This window comes from Calidris pugnax, unplaced genomic scaffold (assembly GCF_001431845.1).
Source record: "Calidris pugnax isolate Ruff unplaced genomic scaffold, ASM143184v1 scaffold22, whole genome shotgun sequence".
In the NCBI taxonomy this organism is placed as follows: Eukaryota; Metazoa; Chordata; class Aves; order Charadriiformes; family Scolopacidae; genus Calidris; species Calidris pugnax.
This window is the reverse complement of record NW_015090763.1, coordinates 435610-445887: the sequence shown is the minus strand read 5'-3', so window position 1 is coordinate 445887 and position 10278 is coordinate 435610. Positions and strand designations below refer to the sequence as shown.

General features: G+C 51.7%; 1 protein-coding gene and 1 long non-coding RNA gene across 2 annotated transcripts; one reads left to right on the top strand and one right to left on the bottom strand.

Annotated features, from left to right (window-relative positions):
* The first annotated feature begins 44 nt into the window (after positions 1-44).
* On the top strand, positions 45-3655 carry NAIF1 (nuclear apoptosis inducing factor 1). The gene is made up of 2 exons (XM_014951040.1): positions 45-724; positions 1880-3655. Exons 1-2 carry the CDS (start codon positions 220-222, stop codon positions 2341-2343), a joined length of 969 nt encoding a protein of 322 aa, XP_014806526.1. The 5' UTR covers positions 45-219; the 3' UTR covers positions 2344-3655.
* A 4659-nt stretch (positions 3656-8314) lies between these two features.
* On the bottom strand, positions 8315-10061 carry LOC106890977. Its single transcript, XR_001412609.1, has 2 exons — positions 9690-10061; positions 8315-8742 (listed from the first exon to the last, which is right to left on the bottom strand). It is a non-coding gene; the product is annotated as an uncharacterized LOC106890977 (long non-coding RNA).
* Positions 10062-10278: the final 217 nt, after the last annotated feature.

Genomic DNA, 10278 nt, shown 5'->3' with positions numbered 1-10278 from the left:
GGGGGGGGGGGGGGGACGGTCACCTCCGGGCCCTGAGGGGCCTCGGGGCCCCCCTGTTGTCCCCGGCCCCGGGGGGTGAGTAGGCCTGGGGGGGCCCTGCCGCCCCTCGGCCCTACCCGGCCTCCCCCAGGGCCCCCTGGGCCCGGCCAGCCCCCCCTTTCTCCCCCCTTGGCCTGCAGGTGTCCCCCAGTGTCCCCTCCTCGGTGCCCAAGGGTGGCTATGGCGTCCCCCCCGGCGCCCCCAGCCAAGAAGAGGAAGATGAACTTCTCGGAGCGGGAGGTGGAGATCATCGTGGAGGAGCTGGAGCGAGGCAAGCACCTCCTCATCAACCACTTCAACGCCGGCGTGCCCCTGGCCGCCAAGGCCGCCGCCTGGCACGACATCCTGCGCCGCGTCAACGCCGTGGCCACCTGCCACCGCGAGCTGCCCGAGGTCAAGAAGAAATGGTCCGACCTCAAGACCGAGGTGCGGCGGAAAGTAGCCCAAGTCCGGGCTGCCATGGAAGGAGGAGGCGAGAGTCAGAACGGCAACGGCAACGGGCCGGAGAGCGAAGACCCCACGGGCGCCGCCGCCGCCCCCGTTATCCTCACCCCCATGCAGCAGCGCATCTGCAACCTGCTGGGAGAAGCCACCATCATCAGTTTGCCGAGTGGGGACTGCAGCGGGGGGGACGGGACCGAGATACCCATCACCGCCTCGGCCACCACCGTCACCCTGACCCAGAGTGAGTGCTGCACCCGCTGAAGTTAGGCCCCCGGGCCGAGTTTGGAAGGTCATAGCGGGGTCCTGACGCCCACCCCTGAGGCCTGTGCGGGGAAAGCCCCAGCAAAAAGACACCCACCCCCTCAGCCCCGAGTCTCTGTAATTAAAATGCTGTTCCCAGAATGTCCTCATGCTGTGGGGGAGTGGCTGCAAGATACGCACTACTTAAAGTCAGCTTTGATGGCCGGTCCTTAAGAACAAGGGACGCTGGTATCCTTTGCGTCTTGCAGATTGTTCAGTCCCTGTCTCTGGGAACAAAAGGAGGGGGAGAAACGACAGGGAACTGCTGGAGAGAGTCCAGCGTAGGGCAACAAAGATGCTGGAGGGATTGGAGCATCTCCCTGAGGAGGAAAGGCTGAGAGAGCTGGGACTCTTGAACCTGGAGAAGAGAAGGCTGAGGGGAGACCTTATCAATGCTGACAAGTATCTGAAGGGTGGGTTGAAGGAGGAGGGAGCCAGACTCCTTTCAGTGGTTCCCAGTGACAGGACGAGGGGCAACAGGCAGAAGCTGGACCATGGGAAGTTCCACTCAAATATAAGGAAGAACTTCTTTGGGGTGAGGGTGGCAGAGCCCTGGCAGAGGCTGCCCAGGGAGGGTGTAGAGTTCCTTCTCTGGAGATCTTCAAGCCCCACCTGGGTGCTCCTGAGTGATGTGCTCTGGGCAACCCTGCTTTGGCAGGGGAGTTGGACTGGATGATCTCTAGAAGGTCCCTTCCAACTCCAACAATTCCGTGATTCCATGAAAAGTCTCTGAGGTTGAATTCCCAGTCTGCCCTGAAGAGCAGCAGTCCTCTGACAAGCGCCATTCTGGGCCTTGTCTTGGCCCTTCTGTCAGTCGGGTAATTGCCCTTGGAAAGGTTGTTCTGAACTGGAGGTTGAGAAAGGATTTTGTCTAGACAGATAAGGCATGGCCCATTGCTTTGGACTGTACAGCCTTGACGGAAGCTGAGATGAGGGTGGAGTAGACTTAAATAGCTCATTTTGTGCATTGCTGCTCGTTGTATGTTATCTCACCCAACAGGCGCTATTCCTGTGATACTCATTCAATAGACCTGGAGATAAAAATCCCCCCCGTATCGCAGCTACTTCTTACCCCCTTTCTCTCCTTTGTTCTCAGTTCCTGCAGAGACAACCTACCACAGTCTGGAGGACGGGGTGGTGGAGTACTGCACAACCGAAGCCCCCACCACGGTCACGGCCGAAGCGCCCTTGGAGATGATGGCTCATCAACACGAAGTGTCCGCGAAACCCCAGGAGCTGAAAAGCCGAATTGCCCTCAACTCGGCCAAGCTCTTGCAGGAGCAGCGAGTGACCAACTTGCACGTGAAGGAGATCGCCCAGCACCTGGAGCAGCAGAACGACTTGCTGCAGATGATTCGGCGCTCTCAGGAGGTGCAGGCGTGCGCCCAGGAGCGACAGGCACAAGCCATGGAAGGAACCCAGGCGGCACTGAGTGCCCTCATCCAGGTCCTCCGCCCCATGATTAAGGACTTCCGTCGATTTTTGCAGAGCAATACACCCAGCCCGTCAGTCACCGCTGACCCCAGCCAGACGGGGCAGCAAGATGGCATGATCCAGTGAAAGAAACAGCGGTGGGACGTCTTTCTTGGGGGAAAAATCTGCCCGTGGTGCCAGTGGACGCAGGGAGGGAGGGGTGGTAGCTCCTGTCAATGTGAAATGGCTCGCCTTGGAGTCTTGCTGAGCCTAAAGAGCTTTTTCTGCTAATCTCATGCTAATCTGCCTATTCAGACTCGTCATACAGAGCAGGAGCAGGATGTGTAATAAACCAGGAACTTAACACTGGTTGCTTTAGTTCCTCAAACAATAGATTTATTTAAAAAAGACAGTTATTTTTTTATTTCTGTTTGGAAAAAACTCTCTGAAGTATGACACCACTCTCTTTCTCTCTCTCAAGATCTAGAGCCTTTAACTGACTCCTAACCTGGAGAATCTTGTTGCGATATCACAGCCCTGCAGCTGCCAAGGTACAGTTATCATAAACGGTAGTGAAGGCACTTCTGTCTCTTGCTGAAAGCATTTACTGGAAACGGGGTGCAGATGTGGTACAACCTTCTCTCTGCACCGAGAGTTATGGATCCTGCTCTTGCAGTGTGACATCCAGCACTTTCAGACCAACACCGAGCCTACGTACAGTTTAAATCCCACCCACGTGCCCTGAGGATAAAAATGGGATTCAAATAGTGCATTCACCTCATGTTCTATCTGCTCGCGGTTGTGAAATTTCACTGTAAACTTGGCAGATGTGATGAAAAATTCATGTCTTGGTTACCAGAGACGGTGCTGGGATACGTATCGGAAGCAACGCGTTGCCTGTCTCAGCATAATTAATCCACAAGGGCCTGGATGAGTTTCACGCAGGTGGGTGTAACAGGTGAAACTCCATCTCTGTCTCATCTGCGTAGTTTGTCACCTCTACGATACCTTCATCCATCAAAATGGACCTGGACTGCAGAGCTTCAGCCACACAGTAATTGCCAACAGCCTACTTTTAGGAGTTTGTTAGCCACTGGTTTAATGGAGGGAATTTTTGGAGTGTTATTTGGTTCTGCTGGTGATGGTGGTCTTTGGTCTGTACTGGTTAGGACTGGAAGCAAGCTGGCTGGCTCCCAGCAGTGTTCTGAGGACCGGGGCTGAGGTTCACCACACTATTTCCTTCCCATTCTACCAGGTAAAACAACATCGCAGCCACTTTCCTCCTCTTTGAGGTGCTCGGGCCGTGGGGCTTGGTCCTCGATGAGAAAACTGCATTTCACAGGGTGACGAATGTGATTCTCACAGACTTGCAGTAACTTCATAAACATTTAGATGAAAAGCTCTGCTTGTACATGTATGGAAGCAAACTTCCCCAAAAAAAAAATAGAAGGAAGCATAACTCTTGGACTTGCAGTAACTTCATAAACATTTAGATGAAAAGCTCTGCTTGTACATGTATGGAAGCAAACTTCCCAAAAAAAAAAAAAATAGAAGGAAGCGTAAACTCTTCTCTTTGTACCTTGAAATGTGTCACATTTAACGGGCTTGTTGCTTGCCAGATATTGTTTTGAAATGGAACTTTTTCAGAGCTGGTATTTGCTTGCTGTTAAGTCTCCATTATGGCTGAGAAGTGGTGAGCAACGACTGATGAGGGAGTGAATTTGCACAATCAAATTAAACCTTTACACAGCCTTTTACGGGGGGGGGGACACTGGTGGGGGACCCCTGGTTAAAGCCGTGGGTGAAGAGGCCACCGCTGCCCGTTTCTGGCCTTTACTCATCTCCTCTCGTCTCCACGTCTGACGGGGGAGAAGAGGACAGCGTGGTGAGAAGGGGTTGGTCCCTGGCAGACTCCTGACCCTTTGGCACTGACATCTCTGCGCTGAGTCAGGGCGGCATCGGCTGCATCTTCCCACCTCGTCCGGGTGAGTAACATTCACCAGACTCTTCCTCTTGGACTTCATGGAGTCAAATCAATTGCTCAATTGACATTTATTTTTAAAGTGAAAACTATGTCGTATGTGTTGGTTTACCTCATTTCTGTAATGATCTCTCCTTTACAAATATGAATTTTAATTAAAAAAAAGGCGGTTTTTTTTTTGGTAAACAGGCTGTTTGAATTCCTCAGCATTCTCCCGGGAAAAAGTTTATAAGTTTGCCACACAGAATCCAATGAAAGCCGTGGACAGCCACGTGCCACAGTAGCCTTTTCTTTTTTGTGAACTTTGTGGCCTTGTATTTACATAATTACTGTTGTTTGTTGGTGGGTTTTTTTTCAAATAACAGCTTTTAGAGCCTTACCTTGCAGCACTAGGTATTTCACTGTGTATGACAGATTACCAGAGTACATTAATCTCCCAACTGCTCAGAAGATGCCACAATAGCCTAAAATGATGGATGAAGTACCAGCCTTTGGCTTTAAATTGCAGTGTACATTTTTTCAGTGACTAAGCACATAAGCTGTGTTACTGTTCCGTAGGAGTAAATGTGTTGCTCTTGGAACCACCTATTTTTCTTGTCTTTTCAGGATAAATATAGAGCTTAGTCAAGCCAGCAGCATTCAGGTGCAAGTTCCGCGTACACATTTTTTGTCTCATTAAAAAGATGTAGCAATATTTTAAATACAGGGTGAGCACCGTGATGAGGGGCTTGGTTGTTGCTCATAACGAGGTCATCAAACTTGGGGAGGGAGAGAGAAAAATGTCCCTTAAAGTCAAAACCAGGAGGAAGAGGTAAACAGGGCACTTAAAGGGTGAATATATACGCGGGGTATTCAGCTGAACAGGGAACTGGTGCCCAAAGAGAACAGAAGCTGAGAACTAACACCAAAAGATGTTCATTTGTGTTCCTCTACTGTTCTTTTTGTAGCTGGAGATTTATATTCAGCATCCGGAGCAGGAAAGAGCCATGTGGGGATGTTCTGCCACAGGGTGGTGGGGTGAGGGCAAGCAGCCGGGCACCGAGTGGCATCTTTCATACCTGCTGGAGGAGGAGAAGTTTGGTGGAGGGCTCTTGGTGGGTCAGAAGATGAACTTTGCAGCAATTAGAGGCACCACTGGCTGCTTCAGGAGCAAAACTGCTGTTTGATGTGTGCAGCTCAGGCACGGCTTTCCAGGAGGTGGCACTGTGCAACGGGGCAAGGCACAGGCACCCTGAGCCACGGCAAAGTGCTGCCCAGCGTCCTGCCCTGCCAGGATGGTCCCAGACCTGACCCTCGTTATCCAGACCTTCTGTGATCCTCCTTGCTCCTCTCACTGATGACTCCTCTCAGGACTGAGAGGCCCAGAGAGGAAGAAATTCAATGGGCACAGCTCAGGGATGAGGAATGCCTGTAGCCTGAGGAAAGCTCAGATGCCTGGGAACACAAACAGGGTCCCTCTGCTTCCTCCAAACACAGGGAGAGAACACGGAGATGTCAGGAGCTCTCTTGTCACCACTCTCTTTGGGGTGAGTTTACTGCAGAATCGATCAGGCAGCACAAAATAATAATAATAAAAAAAAAAACCCATAAATTCTTTAATTGTAGGTAAAGGGGCAGGTTTTAAGATTTTTAAAAAACACATAAACATGTCAGTATCCCATGAGTACACGTGCTGCCATAGCTACATCGCAGTTCTGGGAGCAGATCCCCGCCGAGAGATGGAATGATATCATCTGCATCCTCACCTAAATTACCTTTGCCTCCTCCGGCATGTTTTTAAAGTTTGTCAAGCCTGTTTTGACACAGCACTCTTCTGGGGTTTTGTGTGGTTTTTTCCCCTGTTGCCATCCGCGAGGTTATTGCCAGCAGGTACTGTCAGCACAAGCGTGGCCTGCTAAGTACGAAAATTGAAGCATTTAAGATTCTTTGTCTTTCTTGAAAGCCTCACACAAATGATTGACACAGCTTCCAGGCTGCATTTTGCAGAGCGGAAACAAAGTCCATATCACCTGCAAACTGGGCTCACCAGCCCTGGGGTCTCAGCCCCATGAGGTAATGAAGCAAAGGGAGAAGCCCAACTCCAGCAGGGACAGTTTCTGTTACTTCTGCCACCTTGGATCTCAAATTAGAGGTTGCCGTGTCAAGTGGGAACCACAGACTTACAGTTTTGGGGTAACAGCGGCATTTGTGGGACTGGAACCAGTGGGAGAGCCCACGCCAGCAGGTCTCTTGTCCAGCAGAGCGCTGAAGGCAACAGCTGGGATACAGACACAGGAGAACACTTAATAAACACAACAAGCCTGGAGGCAAAGCGGGTTCCAGTCGGCAGATTTGGGAAGGGGCAAACCAGCTCCTGTTCCACCCATAGGCCCCCCGGAAAGAAGCAGCGAAGAGTCCTCCTGCACATTCCCAGGACACACTAGAGGAGATATGGAAACCAGTAAACAAAAAAAAAGCCAGGCAGCTGGATTTTCAGGTCTGGCCACATGTTTGGGGAAAGGAATCCACCAACTCCAGATTCCTGTGCTCCCTTTGTCTCTGCCGATAACAGGATCCCCCGTCCTGGCAGGCCAGAAACCCACCGGGCAGATGCGTCCTTCACACATCCAACAGGAAACCCAGCCTGGCACAGAAAGTGAAACAGTTCTGGCCTTTGTGATGATGGAACTAGTGAAAAACACAAGCAGATCAAAGTAGAGCTCGCAGCCTGTTATTAAATTAAGCTGAGAAGACACAAGCTTGGAATAACTCCATAGGATAATCCTATGGAATGGGAACAGGTACCCATTCCCCTCACAGGGGTTCCAGCAGCCTGCACGCTGCAGAAGGGGCTCATGCCGCTGCCGTGTCCTGCCCCAGGCAGGGGCTGCTCCCCCTGCCCCATTTGGGGAGCTCCCCAGCCTGGGTCTGCCCCCCAGCTCTGGGGAAGGCTCTCGTGAAGCCCCTCAGAGGGGGTGCCTGGCCACCAGCGGCACAAAGAACACCTTTACAGCATAAAGTGTGGTGCAATGATCTTTTCTTCTTGGATGATGAGGCTGAAAGCTCATTAAAGGTATTATAACAGAGGTTACAGGTGTAACAGAGGAGGGCCATTACTGTGTTCATGCTGTTGCAGCAACGCGTGTAATTTAGTTTTCAAACTTTAATCATTTGGCTGCTAGAACAAATGGATCAGCGTGATGATGTTTTCCAGAGGAAGGCGCTGATGATGTAGTTTACAGGGCTTTATGTATCTGGGATTCTTCTGGGATAAGAGACAGGATTTGATGGCTCACCAAACACCTTACAGATGCATCTCACTTCACCTCGCTAAGTTTTATCCCTTCTGAATTTATCTTGCCTTGTTTTTATCCTGCTGCTTTATCTCAGTCCTGGAAGTGGGGAGGGAGAAGGCGAGAAAAGCCATCTCTTTCCCTGCTCACTCACAGTCCCGAGGCGAGCAGAGCGGAGAGATCCCAGCCCCTGGCCTGCAGGACACACCTCGGGTGACAGCAGAGGTGAGGCCCAGACTTAACTGCAGAGCCCAAACTCATAAATTATCCCAGACTGATAAGATGATGCCCTGAGACAGCAAAAGTTGAGGAAGTGGTGGCGGCACCGAGGGAGCGGCGTCAGGAGAGGCTTAGGTCAGGGAGAGCATGGGGCAGGGACGTGGCCGAGGCTCATGGAGCAGAGGTGAGGTGGGCATGGCAGGGATGAAGTCAAAAAAGAGAAATCAAGAGCATTTCAGTGTTGGGAAAGCAGAATCAATATATATCAGAGCACCCCGTTCACACACACAGCCCCTTTGTGAATGGATTGGACCTGGATGGGGAAATAAAGCCAGCGGGATGGTGGAGGGGTGGAAATACCCTTCGGCAACATCCCCTCTGCGGTGCCTCCGTGGGGCTCAGACTCACCCACACTGAGACCTTTCCCAGCAGGGCACGTGTGCGGAGGAGCACCGTCCCTTTAAAAAACGTGAATTTCCCCAGAAATAATTATGCAGCACAAACACAGAAAAATCAACAGGGTGAATTTCGCACTAATAAAGATTTAATCTCTAAGTCATGAGACTGCGTTTGTTAGGAAAATATACATACCCCTGAGAATCCAGCTACGGTTGCTATATTACACACTGTTCAGCAGTTCACTGGGCATTTTTCCAAATCCGTTTATTTTTAACATCAGTCACATTATTCAATTAATTATAAAAACACTGAGGTTTTCAAGAGATGTTTCTGATAAAACTGCAGAGTAAACATGCGTGAGAACAGTGAGGATTACAATCTCTGTAAACCTTAGCATTTGAGGCTGTTGCTATAAACAAGAGAAGTCCTCCGAGGAGGTTATTTATCAGAGTGAATCATACCAGATAACACACGGCCTCCTCCCACACCACAAACAGAAAGATCATTTGTCCTTTACCTAGTGATGGAAGCGAAAGATCGACACGTCTGTCAGCGGCACGCTCAGGGAATGAGAAGTGTGAGGGACTGGGCTGGATTCTTCAGATGCTTCCAGCACTCAAGCATCCCAGCTTGGCAAATATTAAATATTTAGCAGGCTGAGCTCTTCCCAGTGAACTGAGAAACAGAAAGAAGAAAACTCAGCTAATCTCTGGCAATGTCTCAAAGCCTTGAAAACACCAGATATCAACTGATGGAACAATTCAAGCTCTGCCTTTAGAAGTAGCCCCCACAAACCCTGCTGTATGGGGAGACCGATCTCTCCTGCATTGGTTTCACTGTACAAATATGAAATCTTTTCCCAACCCAAAGTCTGTGTATCTGCTTAAGCTGGTAGGCAAGAATCATAACAACTCATTGGGCTTAATCCAGTTTTTAACTTTTATCCAAATACCTTGTTGTGTACTTTCCCAGCAGAATATTTTTTTAAAGACTCACATTGTGGTAGAATTATTTGATAGCTCTGATATTGTCTGCATAGATGGCGAAGATTAAAGGCAAGGAGTCTGGGCATCAAAGCCTGGCAAAGAGAGTAAGGACTCCCAGGCTTTCATCCAAGCTTTGCCAGACATGCAAATCAGCCTTGGGAAAAGTCCCTCCCGTATAAGCCTCAACTTCTCTGCCACAGGGACTCTTAGGCACATCCCAAACTTTAAAAAATAGGCAAATCATGTTGATGATTGCAGACTCCTCCAGGACAAGGAGAGACATTTTGTTCTGCTTGCCCTTAAACGATGGAATCCTGCCTAACCAGGGATCCCAGCCACGGCACAGGACACGGCAGCAGCACCTAATAACAGGGAGCCATTTTGATGAAGAGATGTGTTAACTAACTGGTTGCCACATCTCACACATGAAGGGTGAGACTCCAGCTCCCGGCCCTGCCTCGTGCTGCCCGCGGGGGTGTACGGTGCCAGGGCCTCCCTCCCACTGCAGGCCAGCCAGCCCAAGCACTGCTGGTCAGCCTGACCCACGGCCCGCTGTGTGGCACCTGGAGGCACAGACTTGAGGACAGGGTGGCCACACCACTAAAGAGCAACGTGCCTGCAGCACGTGGGACATACCTGTCGAAGGGATGTCACCCGGGGAACCACTTGAGTAGAAGGCACTGGGACAAGGGCAGGGTAAGGGGTCCTGGCTGCCATGGGGCACTGCTGAAGAGGACACACGTCTGTCAGAGCCGCCTCTCCCATCACCTCAGGCAGGGACAACTCGACTGCAGGCCCCAGGGACCGAGGCCTGTCATCCCCTCAGCCAGCCCCACACACTCTAGTGCCAGCTCGGGGCCGCTCGGCCTGAGGAGGGGCTACAAGACACCCCGGGGGGCGGGAAGGCCCGAGGGACCCCCGTGCCCGGCAGCCAGAGGCCTAAGCAGGCCGCGCTTTCGCCACCTTCCCCATTGAGGCGACAGCGGGGCCACCGCAGAGCCCCCCGCTTCCCGCCCACCCCCTCAGCCAGGAGGCGGGCCTTGCTCGAACCGACAGCTTCCACCTCCAATCCCCGCGCTCTCTTCCCCGCCTCTGTGCCGGGACAACCAATCAAAGCCTTAGCTATGCTCCGCCCGCCTCCTTGCTGCTGGCCCAATCGGGCGGCGCCGCTCTCACGCTCCCCTCCCCCCTCCTCGGGGAGGAGGGCGGCGGGGGGGGGGGGGGT